Source organism: Capricornis sumatraensis, chromosome 19 (genome assembly GCF_032405125.1).
Source record: "Capricornis sumatraensis isolate serow.1 chromosome 19, serow.2, whole genome shotgun sequence".
NCBI classification, from domain to species: Eukaryota; Metazoa; Chordata; class Mammalia; order Artiodactyla; family Bovidae; genus Capricornis; species Capricornis sumatraensis.
In genome coordinates, this window is record NC_091087.1 from 41,229,529 (window position 1) to 41,245,818 (window position 16,290).

General features: G+C 37.4%; 1 protein-coding gene across 1 annotated transcript in view; it reads left to right on the forward strand.

Moving 5' to 3' along the window:
* Positions 1-16,290, forward strand: part of EDC3 (enhancer of mRNA decapping 3) — a 51,984-nt gene that overhangs the window by 3,575 nt on the left and 32,119 nt on the right. Inside the window, exon 2 of the mRNA XM_068991411.1 lies at positions 15,855-16,065. Within this exon, the coding sequence (XP_068847512.1) occupies positions 15,902-16,065 (164 nt within the window). The 5' untranslated portion in view covers positions 15,855-15,901. The remainder of the gene's footprint in view (positions 1-15,854; positions 16,066-16,290) is intronic.

The following is a 16,290-nucleotide window of genomic DNA, read 5'->3' on the forward strand; positions in this document are numbered from 1 at the left end:
CAAGCCCATGTTGTTCGAGGGTCAACTCTACTTCCCATTTTATAATTGAGACAGTTGAGACTCAGATTAGGATAATTTGCTCATAATTCTGGCCTTTAATGTCTGACTTCAGAAGCCCGTGCTTTTTTCACTATGCTGCCTTTTGTGGAAGATAGGGACTTAGTACTAGGATTGTACTAGTAGATGGTTTCTTTCAAGATCTCTGTCATTTCCAAGCTTTTGATTCTATAGACACGTTTCTACATAGATACCTAGTTTTTCAGAAATCCATAACTAACCACTTATCCATAATTGTTGATTTAATTGTCCTTAGCCACTCCAGTACTCTTGCCTGGAAAATCCCATGGACGGAGGAACCTGGTGGGCTGCAGTCCGTGGGGTCGCTACTAATCGGACATGACTGAGCGACTTCACTTTCACTTTTCACTTGCATGCATTGGAAAAGGAAATGGCAACCCACTCCAGTGTTCTTGCCTGGAGAATCCCAGGGACGGCGGAGCCTGGTGGGCTACCGTTTATGGGGTCGCACAGAGTCAGACATGACTGAAGTTACTAAGCAGCAGCAGCAGTTCAAAGGATTGGATCTGAATGCTGAAGAGTTCTGTCAGATGTGGATGAGATGGAAGTTTGTAGCTCTGTAATCAGCAATTTGCTTTTGAATCGTTTCTGACAGCTACTTTAATTGCATGATGAGTGGAAGACCATTTCGGTCTACCTGACTTTGTTATCTAAAGGCTTCTTACAAGAGAAATGGTTCGGTAGCTTCTCATAGTGTGGCATTTGGTAGTCTGGAAATCCTAATAGCATTTGAGCAGAATCATCGTGTGCTCAGTTGCTCAGTCGTGTCCAGCTCATTGCGACCCATGGACTGTCGCCTGCTAGGCTCCTCTCTCCATGGAATTTTCCAGGCAAGAATACTGGACTGGGTTGCTGTTTCCTCCTCCAGGGGATCTTCCTAACCCAGGGATTGAACCTGTGTCTACTGCTTTGTAATGTGTCCAGCATAAATGGGTACATTTGTCCACTACAAAGGTATATACAAAACTGTTTAATTCTCTGTTCATAATGGCCCCCAAACTGGAAATAGTCCATCTATCAGGACTACGATGGATAAATACATTGAGGCATAGTTATGTAATGGAATACTATATAGCCACAGGAAAGAATGAATTGCTGCTACATGCAACAAGGGTGACTCTCCCAGGTGTAGCATTGAGCAAAAGAAGGCCACACTTTGAGAGAACTTTTATGATTCCATTTATATGAAGTTCAAAAACAGGTAAATGACTCTTTTGTGATAGATATCAGAATAATGGCTACCTTTGTGGGAACACAGTGGAACCTTCTGGGTGTTCAAAATACTGTGTCTTGATTTGGGTGTGTTCTCCCTTAGGGTGTTCATCTGATTAGAAATCCCCATGTTGGCACTCCACTTGTTTTAGATTTACTGTTTTCAGTTAATAAAGAAATTTTCTTTAAAACTATTAAAAATCCTACTTATTAGTTATTATTGACATAATATAAACTTGTATGTGTAGTATCAGTGTCTTAAAGATACATGTTGAATGGAGAAGTAGAAGTAGAAGTCTTTCCCCATCTGATTGGTTTACGGCCAGTTACAGCTTTTCGTTTTGCATCAATCTAAAGTAATCATCAAAGTAGGATTATGATGGAGTATAAATGATAGGAAAGGAACTTCATATTTTGTGGCATTAAGTAGACACAGGTCCATCAGGAAAGGGAAAATAAGCATAAAATCATGGCTGTTTTGTGCCTTTCTCCATCATCAGTGTCGTGGAAATTGTGTTGCATTGGAAATTCACTTGATTTCTTAAATTCCTTGAGATAAATTGATAATTGTTGCAACTCAGTGATGAGTATGAGTGATTATGCTGTTCTGTCTACCTTTGTATATGTTTGAAATACTCTGTAGTTAAAAAAAAAAAATTATGGATGAGCCTGCTAATGCATTGTTTCTTTTATTGTCTGTTCTGTCAGCATAGTTTCGTGATACTTGCTCAGTTTAGTAATAGAGAACTACTGGAGTTTGTCTTTAGGTTTTTGTGTTTCTAATGAGACACTCTTCTTTTTTTTTTTTTTTTTTAACTGAAGGAGTGCTTTTTATGCTCCTTTAAATATATTTCTACTGTTTTTCTTTTTTTAGACTTATGTTTCATGTAGATATATTTCTGAAATTAATATTTGAAAACTGTTTAAAATGTTATTCTATTTCTTTTCTATTTTTTGTGGAACAGCTATGCCAGTGTTTCATTTTATGCTTAATATTGTTTGTTATTGTTGTTTAGTCGCTAAGTTGTGTCTGACTGTTTGCCACTCCATGGACTGTATCCTCTCAGGCTCCTCTGTCCATGGGATTTCCCAGGCAAGAATACTCGAGTGAGTTGCCGTTTCCTTCTCCAGGGGATCTTCCTGACATAGGGGTCAACCTCGGGTCTGGGGCACTGGCAGGCAGATTCTTTACCGCTAAGCACTAGGGAAGCCCCTATGTCACCTGCTGTTTGCTGACTTCCCTTTGTGTGTAGAGCAGTGTTAGGTTTCATATCTTACATAGAATTTCACATAGAATACGCTTAGGGATATTGTGTTTTTGGAACCATTTCCAAGGAGAGCTAAGGCATTTAGATATAAATATTTAGATAACTCTAGATTTTGAGTGATTAACTTCTGTTAGGTTTATTATGTCTCCTTTGATTGAATTACTATTTACTGAGTTCCTCTTCCATTCTAGAGGCAATCTTATTGTCTGAACAAAACAGACAAGGTCCCTTGCCCTCGTGGAGCTTACGTTCTGTTGGGGTGACACATACAATATAAATAAGATAATTCATATGGTGAGTCATTTTGAAATTATAACAAAGTGTTGGAGAGTGATAGGGAGTTTAGCCACATTAAATTGGGTAGCCAGGGAAGGCCTCTTTAGTGTGGTGACATTTTTGAAGGTAACTGAAAGACAGAACTAGCCATTCATATAACTGAGGAAAGAGTGTTCTGAAAATACCTGGTGCAGAATTTTGGAGGGAACGAGCTTGATGATGTATTTGAGGAACAGTGATAAGGTCAGTTTGTCTGGAGAACAGGGAAAAGGAGTGGTGAGAGAGGAAGTTGTCTGTAGAGGCTGGTAGAAATGGGATTGTGTAGGGCTTGCAGTCTGTGGAAAGGAGGTTAAGCAGAATCATGACAACTGATTTACATTTTAAAATTTACTCTGGCTGCAGTGTAGAGAAAGAATTAGAGGGGCGGAAGTCGAGGCAGAGATACAACGGGACTGCTGCAATTATGAGATGATAGTGACTTAGAGTAGGTAAGTGGCAGTGGAGGTGGAGAGAGATGGACTTATCTTTGAAGTAGTGATGATAGGGCTTATTGATGAATTGAGTGTATGGGATGAAGGACAAGAAAGGAATCAAGAAGACTCCTGACTTTTTTTCCCCTTTGTCTAAGCAGTATAGTGTATGTTGATGCCATTTATTGAGATGGGAAAAGCTTGAGGCTCAGTCGCTAAGTTGTGTCCAACTTTTTGTGACCCCCAAGGACTGTCAGCTGGCCAGGCTCCTCTGTCCATGGGATTTTTCCAGGCAAGAATACTGGAGTGGGTAACCATTTCCTCCTCCAAGGGCTCTTCCCAACCCACGGATCTAACCCACATGTTCTGCCTTGGCAGGTGGATTCTTTACTTCTGAGCCACCTGAAAAGCTGTGAGAGAAGCTTGGGAAGGAACAAATTGGGGGATGTTGAGTGTTAGGCTAAAGAAATTAAGAATTCTGTTTTGGACATTTATGAGATGCCTAATAGAAATCTTTGCGGGCATTGTCCAGTGTGTGAGTTTTCATCTTTATGTTTTATAGAAAACCTTTCTGGGTAATTAATCTCTTCTTATTGAAGGAATGACTAAATATTCTGTGTCATACTATACTGGTTATGTTGGCTGCATGTAGTTTTCCTCCTTTTTTAAAAAAATTAAGATACAGCTTGCATACAATAATAATGCACAGATGTTAAATGCCCAATTCAGTAAATTTTGCTAGATGTGTACATCCTTGTAACTACTGCATCAGTAAAAACAAAGAACATTTTCTTTACTCCACGAGTCCCTCTGCCTCTTTCTAGTCAATTTTCCACCCTATAGGTGGACGACTTCGGATTTTTCTCACTATAGTTACTCTTGTAGAAATTCTTATAAATATGCTCATATAAATGTATCTTTGTCACTTTCAGTTTTTGAGTATCATCAACCTTGTATTAGTAGCATAAGTAGTTTGTTCTTTTTTATTGTTAAGTGGTGTTCTGTGGTATAATTAATACCATGATTTGTTTCCTCTCTCCTCGTTTCTAGTTTCTGACTGTTATAAAGGTACTTTGTACACTTGTATACAAGTCTTTTTGTTAATATATGTTTTTATTTCTCCTGGGTAAATCCTAGACAGGAAATTTTGGGTCACAGATATATATTTAATATTATAAGAAACTGCTAACCTCTCTTCCAGAGTGCTTGTATCGTTTTACACTATCAGCAGTTAAGAGTTGTTCCAGTGCTTTGCATTATCACAGACATTTGGTGCTTTCATTTTTGATCTGTAGTAGTGGATATAATATCTATGGTGGTCTTTTCCCAGTCTAATACTTTTTAAAATTGTGGTAAAGTATACATTTTATCATTTGTATGATAAGGTATACATTTTATCATTTACATACAAATGATAAAATGTATCATTTTAACAGTTTTTAAGTGTACAGTTCAGTGGCATTGAGTGCACTCACATTGTCATGCAATCATTACCATCATGAACTTTTTTATCATATCAAACTGAAACTTTGTACCTTTGAAATAGTAACACTTCATTTCTGTGCTCTCCCAGGCCCTGGAAACCTTTCTGCCCCTGTGAGGTTGACTATTCTAGAGACCTCATGTGAGTGGAATCATATAAGATATGTCCTTCTGTGTCTTACTTCATTTTCACTTAATGTCTTCAAGGTTCATCTATGTTGTAACATATATCAAAACCTTCCTTTTTAAAGACTGAATGATACTCCATTTTTATGGAATGTTTATGCATTCATCCATGTTGGACATTTGGGTGTCTCATTATGTTTCAGTTCACATTTCCCTGATAATTAATGATGTTGAACAGCTTTTCATATGTTTATTGACTATTCATATAGCTTCTTTTGCCTGCTTTAAGAAACTGATGTTTTCTTTCTATTTATTTGTAAATATTCCTTATAAATTCTGGATCCTATCTATTGGGAATATTTTCTCCTTAACTGTGACTTTCCTTTTCTTTTTTTCTTTTCTTGTTTTGGTGTGGTTATAATAGAGGGCAGAAACATCTTTTTGCCATCATAAATCTGGGAGTTTTCTTGAAATTCTTGATCTTTGGAGGTAGCCTTCATTGGGATGATGTTGAAATGGGGCTAGATTATATGGAATACCTCCCTAAATTTTTTTTTTTTTACAGTACCTTTGTTTTAAATGTATGATTATCTTAACCCATCCAGAGCATGATTCGGTTTGAAAAAAAATTGAAAATGATTTGTTTTGGAGAAAAGATAGTTTTCTACTATGGTGTATTGTAATCAAATCTAGGTGGTTTTACATTTTGACTGACTGAGGCTTTATCTTGAGAAAATTATTCAAGATAAGCACTGAATGAAATTGATCATTGCTGCATTAACTATAATTGTGAAAAACTGAATTATCTAAATGTCCACTGAGGAGAAAACTGCCATGTGAATGCAGTGGAATAGCACATACACATGGTGAATATGCTATTTTACTAAGAAGCTGCCTTTATGCTCTGATTATAAGTGTGTAAATATCCACTATAATCTCTCTGTTGTAAATTCCCCATCTGTAAAATGGGTTAGTAAAGTAATCGTCTCATAGGGTTGTCATGAAGATTGAAGACCCCTAAAGAAGGCCCTTAAAGTTTTAACTCAGTCCTGAGACATAGTAAATGAGCAATAAATACTAGCTGCTGCTATTGTTACACAGTATGATGGTATGTGTGTAAAGGTCGTGGGATTACATGTGTTCCATTCACCTTTTATTTTATTAAGGGTGATTTCCCCCCACCCCTTTCTGTTACCTATTACTATATTAAATCATTACCAAATTCAGGCCATCACCTATATCAGTCTTGGTCTTGAATCTCAACTTTTTCCCTTCTCCATTGCTTCTACCTATTCCAGCTTACCACTGTCTCTTAAATAGACTGCTCTAGTTGCCTCCCAGCGTCTTTTTTTTTGACACGTCTTCCATTTGTATTCTTTAATGATGATTTTTGATGAGCAGGACTTTTAAATTTTGATGAAATCTAATTCATCAGATTTTTTTCTTTTATGATTAGTACTACGTATTTCAGTTTTGTCTAAGAAATCTTTCTCTACTGTAGGGTCACTTAGATGTTCTGTTTTTTTTTTCCCCTCAGTAGCTTTAGTTTTAACTTTTATATTGTAATGAAAGTGAAGTCACTCAGTCATGTCCGACTCTGTGACCCTGTGGACTGTAGCCCAGCAGGCTCCTCCGTCCATGGGATTCTCTGGGCAAGAGTACTGGAGTGGGTTGCCATTTCCTTCTCCAACTTTTATATTTAGATAGTTTATTTTGAATTAATTTTTTGTATCTGGTATGGGATAGGAATAGAAAGATATTTTTTCTCGTATATATCCAGTTGGTCTAGCACCATTTATTGAAAAATACTTTTTGATTTTTCCATTGATTTATGTTGATACCTTGTGATCAGAAGTCAGTTAACCATGTGTGTCTAGGTCTGTTTCTAAACTTTGTTTGGTTCGTCTGGTTATCTCCTCACACCAGTACCACATTAATTTCTATAGTTTTACAGTAAAACTTGAAATAAGATAGTGTAAAACAACTGCCTTTGTTTTTCTTTTATATGATTGTTTTGGCTGTTCTAAGTATTTTGCATTTCCATATAGATTTTAGGACCAGTTTTCCAGTTTCTCCAAAAAGGCCAACTGGGATCTTTATTTATATTTGATCTGCAGACCAACTTGAGGAGACTTGACAACATTAAGCTCTTCAGTCTGTGAATGTGTATATCTCTCCATTTATTTAGATCTTCTCTTCCTGTTTCTCAGCAATCTTTTGTAGTTTTTATCATAGAGGTCCAGCACATTTTTCATTAGATATGTTCCTAAGTTTTTGTGTTTTTTAGCGCTATTTTAAATAGTATTTTGAAGTTTTATTTTCAGTTGTTTGTTCCTGTTATATAAAATACAGTTGTTTATTTTATATTGAGCATGTATCCTGTGATCTTGCTAAAGTCATGATCAGTTGCTTCAGTTGTGTCCAACTCTTTGTGACCCCGTGGACTGTAGCCCGCCAGGCTCATCTGTCCATGGGATTCTCCAGGCAAGAATACTGGAGTGGGTTGCCACATCCCCCTCCAGGGAAGGGGATCTTCCCGACCCAGGGATCGAACCCATGTCTCTTATGTCTCCTGCACTGGCAGGCAGTTCTTTACCACTAGCGCCACCTGGGAAGCCCTGCTAAAGTTTCATACTAGTAGGGTTTTTTGGGAGGGGTTACATTCCCTAGGGTTCTCTACATGCACAGTCAACAATAAAGTTTACAAATAAAAACAACTATACATCTTCATTTCCAGTAGTTATGCTTTTTATTTCTTTTTCTTACTGCAGTAGCTAATACCTATAATATAATGTTGAATAAGAAGTAGAGCTGGTGAGAGTTGATATTCTTGCCTTGTCCCAGTCTTCGGGGGAAAGAATTCATTGTTTCACCATTAATATGATGTTATCTATAATTGTTTTATAGATGCTGCTGCTCCTTTTTTATATCATGGATGATGTTGAATTTTGTCAGATTATCTTTCTGCATTTGTTGATGTGATCATACATGATTTCCCATTTGCTTTGTTAATGTGGTAGAAGACATTGATTTTTCTTTTTTTTTTACCTTTTTGTTTGAGATAGCTGTAGATCCATATGTACTTATAAGAAATAAGACAGAGAGATTCCATATATCCTGCCTGGTTTTCCCTATTGGTAACATCTTTCAAAACAATAGTACAGTGTCACTACCAGGATATTGAGATCATATGGTCAAGAGGCAGAATGTTTCCCTAACCACAGGGATCCCTCATGTTGCTCATTTATAGCCATCCCTGTTCTCCTTGTGTCTCTGGCCCTTCTCTCACTCCTGGGAACCACTCTTCTCTTCTCCGTTTCTATAGCTGTCATTTCAAGAATATTACACAAATGGAATCATAAAGAATGTAATCTTTGGGGGTTGGCTCTTTTCACTTTTTCTCCATACTACGGTTTGTGTTTAACCTTTGACACATGGAAAGTCATCTAGCCTGTTCCAGTTTGAGTCTATTAGAAGTAAACCTGATATAAACATTCAAGTACAGGTTTTTTTGTGAGTTAAGTCTTCCATTCTCTGAGATAAATGACCAGTCGTACAACTGCTAGGTCACGTGAGTTGCGTGTTTAGGTTTGTTTTTTTTTTAATAGCCCCCATTTTGGCTATTTATTTATTTTTTGGCTGCACTGGGTCTTTGTTGCTGCGTGCAGGCTTTCTGTGGTTGCACTGTGCTGGCTTAGGAGTTGTGGAGATGAGCTTAATTGCCCCACAGCATGTGGAATCCTCCTGGACCAGGCATCAAACTTGTGTCCCCTGCATTGGCAGGCAGATTCTTAACCTCTGGACCACCAGAGATGTCTGCATGTTTAGGCTTTTTTTTTTTTTTTTAAATAAAAAAATGGCTGCAGCATTTAGTAGTTCCATCAGCTGTGTATGAATATATGAGTATGTATGAATGTATGAGTTACTCAATTTTTCCACATCCTTATTTGTACTTGGTGTTGTCAGTGTTTTTTATTTTAGCTGTTCTAGTGGGCATGTAGTGTATCATTGTGGTTTTAGCTTGCATTTCCCTAGTGGTTAATGTAGTGATGTTGAACATCTTTTCATGTACTTATTTGCCATCTGTTTAGTTCTTTGTTGAAATGTCTTTTGTGTCTTTTGCCCACTATGGATTGGATTTTTTTTTTTTCCATCACTGAGTTTTGAGAGTTCTATTTGTGTATTCTAGATACTGGTCATTAGTCTTTGTCATACATATGATTTGTAAATATTTTTTTCCAGTCTGTAACTTTTTTAAAAAAGACAGATCCTTTTGCAGAATGAAAGTTTTTCATTTTCAAGAAGTCTGATCAGTTTCTCCTTAATAGGTCATACTTTTGGTGTCCAGTCGAAGAAGTCATTGCTTCACCCTAGATCCTGAAGGCTTCTCTTATGTTTTTCCTAAAAGTTTTATAGTTTGACATTTTAGGTTTAAGTCTATGACCCATTTTGATTAAATGTGTATATAAATTATGAAACTTAAATCAGGGTTGATTTTCTACTGATGAATATCCATTACCATTTGTCTTAACAACTGAAGCAAGGTATACGGTATTTGTATTCTTTCATTGGAAATACAAAGCCTGATAAGATTATTAAACTCAGTATCTAGATTATTTTATTTTTAAAAATACTTGTTTTGTTGCTTGATTCATTACAGAAGATTGTATTAATTCTCTTCTATTGACTTTAAAAATTTATTCTTGAATATTTTATATACTTGTTTTATATTCTATATTATGTTTTGACATAATCATATTACCTAAATGGAAAATTATAGCAATATATTATTATTAGTGAGTTGTACCCTCAGTGATAATATATATTGTTTAGGCATGAATTAACTCTTTTAATGTTTTTGCCTTAATCTTTTATCTGATGTTTTTACTGCAGCCCTTTCATTCCTTTTATTTATATAATTTGTTCAACTTAAAAAAAATTTATTTACAGTTGATTTATAGTGTGTTGATTTTTGCTGTACAGCAAAGTGATTGAGTCATGTATACATTCTTTTCCATTACCTCTTCTATTGTGGTTTATCACAGGATACTGGACATAGTTCCTTGTGCTGCACAGTAGCACCGTGTTGTTTGTCTCTGCTATGTATAATAGTTGGCATCTGCTAATCCTAAATTCCCAGTTCTTCCCTGCCCCACCTCCTCTCCTCCTTGGCAACTACAAGTCTGTTCTCTGTGTCTGTGAGTTTATTTCTGTTTCATAGATCTGTTCATTTGTAGCATATTTTAGATTCCACATTCAAGTGATATCACATGGTATTTGTCTCTCTGACTTATTTTGCTTAGTATGATCATCTCTAGGTCCATCCATGTAGCTGCAAATGTCATTATTCCATTCTTTTTGTGGCTGAGTAACATTCAACTGTATATGTGTGTATGTATATATACACACACATATATTTAAACATCTTTTTTTTGCTTTTGAAATTTTAATGTAAAAAAATAGAAACACAGATGGGGCACAAATGTGCATTTTATACCCGAAGATAATATGGATAATTTGGTTATTACTCATAACATTTTAGCGAAATAATCAGAAATTTAGTCATTCACATTAGTAATGACATTATGAGTCCTTAAAGGAGTTTCTCACACATCATCTCACATTGGGAGATGATGTGTGCAGTGGGCAGATAGGAACAAAAAGCAGTCAATAAAAAAAATGTGATAAGTAATCTGATAGAATTTTCAGAATTTTCCGAAATTCTGAATTTTCCGGAAAATTCTGAAAGAGATGGGAATATCAGACCACCTGGCCTGCCTCTTGAGAAATCTATATGCAGGTCAGGAAGCAACAGTTAGAACTGGACAGGAACGACAGACTGGTTCCAAATAGGAAAAGAAGTACGTCAAGGCTGTATATTGTCACCCTGCTTATTTAACTTATATGCAGAGTACATCATGAGAAATGCTGGGCTGGAAGAAGCACAAGCTGGAATCAAGATAGGGGAAGAAATGTCAATAACTTCAGATATGCAGATGACACCACCCTTATGGCAGAAAGTGAAGAGGAACTAAAAAGCCTCTTGCTGAAAGTGAAAGAGGAGAGTGAAAAAGTTGGCTTAAAGCTCAACATTCAGAAAACGAAGATCATGGCATCCAGTCCCATCACTTCATGGGAAATAGATGGGCAAACAGTGGAAACAGTGTCAGACTTAATTTTGGGGGACTCCAAAATCACTGCAGATGGTGATTGCAGCCATGAAATTAAAAGACACTTACTCCTTGGAAGGAAAGTTATGACCAACCTAGATAGCATATTGAAAAGCAGAGACATTACTTTGCCAACAAAGGTCCGTCTAGTCAAGGCTATGGTTTTTCCAGTGGTCATGTATGGATGTGAGAGTTGGACTGTGAAGAAATTGAGCGCTGAAGAATTGATGCTTTTGAACTGTGGTGTTGGAGAAGACTCTTGAGAGTCCCTTGGACTGCAAGCAGATCCAGCCAGTCCATTCTGAAGGAGATCAGCCCTGGGATTTCTTTGGAAGGACTGATGCTAAAGCTGAAGCTCCAGTACTTTGGCCACCTCAAGTGAAGAGTTGACTCTTTGGAAAAGACTCTGATGCTGGGAGGGATTGGGGGCAGGAGGAGAAGGGGACGACAGAGGATGAGATGGCTGGATGGCATCACTGACTCGATGGACGTGAGTCTGAGTGAACTCCGGGAGTTGGTGATGAGCAGGGAGGCCTGGAGTGCTGCGATTCATAGGGTCGCAAAGAGTCGGACATGGCTGAGTGACTGAACTGAACTGAACTGAATCTGATAGAGATAATACTGTTTCTAGGAGATAATATTGGAAGCACTTTTTTAAAATTTTGTTTTTAGTTGGAGGATAACTGCTTTACAACGTTGTGTTGGTTTCTGCCATACAACAGCATAAATCATCTGTTATACATATATCCCCTCCCTCTTGAACCTCCTGCCCACCCCCACCCCACTATTTGTGAGAGTACCAGGTTAAACTCCTAAAATGTCTCCTCCCTCTTGAACATCCCACCACCCCCACCCCACCTATTGTAACAGAGTACCAGGTTAAGCCTTGAAAAGGAACAGAGATCATTCTGTCTGTCTGAGATTGCATCCAAGTACTGCATTTTGGACTCTCTTGTTTCTATGATAGCTATTCCATTTCTTCTAAGGGATTCTTGCCCACAGTAGTAGATATAATGGTCATCTGAGTTAAATTCACCCACTCCAGTCCATTTTAGTTCTCGGATTCCTAAAATGTTGATGTTTGCTCTTGCCGTCTCCTGTTTGACCACTTCCAATTTGCCTTGATTCATGGACCTAACATTTGTGACGTTGTACACGAGGCAGTGGTCAAAACCATCCCGAAGGAAAAGAAATGCAAAAAGGCAAAATGGTTGTCTGAGGCCTTATAAATAGCTGAGAAAAGAAGAGAAGCTAAAGGCAAAGGAGAAAAGGAAAGATAAACCCATTTGACTGCAGAGTTCCAAAGAATAGCAGGAGAGATAAGAAAGCCTTCTTCAGTGATCAAAGCAAAGAAATAGAGACAAACAATAGAATGGGAAAGACTAGAGATCTCTTCAAGAAAATTAGAGATACCAAGGGAACATTTCATGCAAAGATGGGCACAATAAGGACAGAAATTGTATGGACCTAACAGAAGCAGAAGATATTCAGAAGAGGTGGCAAGAATGCACAGGAGAACTATACAAAAAAGATATTCATAACCCAGATAACCACGGTGGTGTGATCACTCACCTAGAGCCAGACATCCTGGAATGTGAAGTCAAGTGGGCCTTAGGAAGCATCACTACAAACAAAGCTAGTGGAGGTGATGGCATTCCAGTTGAGCTGTTTCACATCCTAAAAGATGATGCTGTGAAAGTACTGCACTCAATATGCCAGCAAGTTTGGAAAACTCACCAGTGGCCCGAGGATTGGGAAAGGTCAGTTTTCATTCCAATCCCAAACAAAGTCAGTGCCAAAGAATGCTCAAACTACTGTACAATTGCACTCATCTCACATGCTAGCAACGTAATGCTCAAAATTCTCCAAGCCAGGCTTCAACAGTACGTGAACTGTGAACTTCCAGATGTTCAAGCTGGATTTGGAAAAGGCAGAAGAACCAGAGATCAAATCACCAGTGTCTTGTTGGATCATCGAAAAACCAAGAGAGTTCCAGAAAAACATCTATTTCTGCTTTATTGACTATGCCAAAGCCTTTGACTGTGTGGATCACAACAAATTGTGGAAAATTCTTAAAGAGATGGGAATACCAGACCACCTGAGCTGCCTCCTGAGAAATCTGAGGAAATATGCAGGTCAGGAAGCAACAGTTAGAACTGGATATGGAACAACAGACGGTTCCACATTGAGAGAGGAATATGTCAAGGCTGCAGTTGCCTGCTTATTTAAGTTATATGCAGAGTACATCATGAGAAATGCCAGACTGGATGAAGCAAGAGCTGGAATCAAGATTGCTGGGAGAAATATCAATAACCTCAGATATGCCGATGACACCACCCTTATGGCAGAAAACGAAGAACTAAAGAGCTTCTTGATGAAATTGAAAGAGGAGAGTGAAAAAGTTGGCTTAAAACTCAACATTCAGAAAACTTAAGATCATGGCATCTGGTTCCATCACTTCATGGCAAATAGATGGGGAAGCAGTGGAAACAGTGACAGACTTAATTCTCTTTGGACTCTGAAATCACTGTAGATGGTGACTGCAGCCATGAAATTGAAAGATGCTTGCTCCTTGGAAGAAAAGTTATGACCAACCTAGACAGCATATTAAAAAGCAGAGACATTACTTTGCCAACGAAGGTCCGTCTAGTCAAAGCTGTGGTTTTTCTGGTAGTCAGGTATGGATGTGAGAGTTGGACTCTAAAGAAAGCTGAGCGCTGAAGAATTGATGCTTTTGAACTGTGGTGTTGGAGAAAACTCTTGAGAGTCCCTTGGACTGCAAGGAGATCAAACCAGTGCATCCTAAAGGAAATCAGTTCTGAATATTCATTGGAAGGACTGATGCTGAAGCTGAAGCTCCAATACTGTGGCCACCTGATGCAAAGAACTGACTCATTGGAAAAGACCCTGATCCTGGCAAAGACTGAAGGCGGGAGGAGAAGGGGACAACAGGATGAGGTGGTTAGATGGCATCACCGACTCAATGGAAATGAGTTTGGGTAAACTCTGGGAGTTGGTGATGGACACGGAGGCCTGGCATGCTGCACTCCATGGGGTTGCAAAGAGTCGGACATAACTGAGTGACTGAACTGAACTGATGGTTCCATATAAATATTAGGATTGTTTGTTCTAGTTCTGTGAAAAATATCATGAGTAACTTGATAGGTATCACGTTAAATCTGTAGATTGTTTTGGATAATTATGGCCACTTTAACAATATGAATTCTCTCAGTCTAAGAGCATGGGATATCTTTCCATTTCTTTGAATCATCTTCAGTTACCTTTATTAGTGTTCTGTAGTTCTCAGCGTCTTTCACTTCCTTGATGAGGTTTATTCTGAAGTTTTTATTTTTAATCTTTTTTGATGTGATTTTTAAAAAGGATTGTCTGTTGATATCCCTTTCTGATATTTCACTATTAGTGTAAAGAAATGCAGCCAGTTTCTGTATGTTAATTGTATCTTGTCACCTTGCTGAATTTGTTTTATCAGTTCTAGTAATTTTTGTCCATTACCGTTTGTTGTTAAAAACTACATTACCTCCTTTGAATTACTTTTCCACTTTGTCAAAAATCAGTTAGGCATATTTGTATGGATCTATTTCTAGCTTTTTTGTGTTAGTGATTGTGTCTGTTTTACACCTGTATCACTTTTGGTAACTTGTTTTTCAAGGAATTTCTTTGTTTCATCCGAGTTGTCAAATTTACTGACATAAAACTATCTTTTTAATGCCTGTAATGTCCTGTTGTTCATTCCTGACATTGACAATATATGTTCTCTCTCTTTTTCTTGGTTATTCTAGCTAGGGATTTATCAGCCTCGTTGATATTTTCAAGAGAACAGATTTTTGGTTTTGTGTATTTTTCTTGTTTCTTATTTCATTGATTTCTACTCTTTGGTTTCTTTCTAATACCTTTGGTTAATTTGCTCCGTTTTGCCTAGCTTCTTAAGATGGAAGCTTCAATCATTGGTTTTAAACCTTTCTTCCTTTTTGATATAAGCATTTATATTAGAAAATATAAATATATAAATTTCTTTTCAGACACTTTTTTAAGCACATCCCACAAATGTTGATGTGTTCTATTTTCATTTTCCTTGACTTTGGACTGTTTTCTTTTTTTAATTTTAATTTTTACTTTATTTTACTTTACAATACTGTATTGGTTTTGCCATACATTGACATGAATCCACCACGGGTGTACATGCGTTCCCAAACATTGGACTATTTTCTAACTGTCCTTTTGATTTCTTCTTTGACTCATTGGTTATGTAGAGATGTTTTGCTCTATTTACAGTTATTTGGAGAGATTTGAAAAATCTTATTATCGAATTCAAATTTAATTCTGGTTTTGGACAAAAAGTATACTCTGTCAGATTTCAGTCCTTTGAAATGAATTGATACTAGTTTAAGGCCCAGCATATGTTGGTGAACTGGAAAAGAGTCTATGTCCCGTAGTTGTTAGGTTTAGTGTTCTGTAATGCCTTCAGTCAACTTTCAAAATAAATTTTGTCCAGGATTTTTTATTATCATTTAAATGATGTCTAGGTAAGTAGCTAGTACATATGGTTGAAAGTACTTAAAAGAACTATATACGTAATGATATTGCTTATTCATCAGTATGCTTACTCCTAGTGGGGAAAAAAAAAGCTTTATTTTTAATGCTTTATTACCTCAGTTAAGGTTGTGATAGAATATGTGTTATTAAGCAGCACCTATTATATAACCTGATACAGTGTTTGCTAAATTTTACTGGAGATTTGTCTGTTTCTCAAGGTACACTGCATGATTCCTTCTCTCCACGGAAATCTCACATCTGAAACATGGCTACAGATTGGCTGGGTAGTATTGTGTCCATCAACTGTGGAGATAGCTTGGGTGTCTATCAGGGAAGAGTGTCAGCAGTGGATCAGGTCAGCCAGACGATTTCTCTCACCCGGCCTTTCCACAACGGAGTGAAGTGCCTTGTGCCAGAAGTCACTTTCAGGTGAGTGTCCTAACTGACTCTTCAAATCCAGTCTGGTGATCTGCGGAGCTTGACCTAGGTCTCATTGCCAATATTCTCTTGCTTAGGACTACTTTTGTCAGGGGGTAGATTTTACCACCTTAGATCTTCTAGTTCTGTTGCTGTTTCAGCAGACTTTGTGTAGTGATTAGCTTTCAGCTGATGATTCAGGGTTTGTGAAACATTTTTCTTATCTCTGTCAGACAT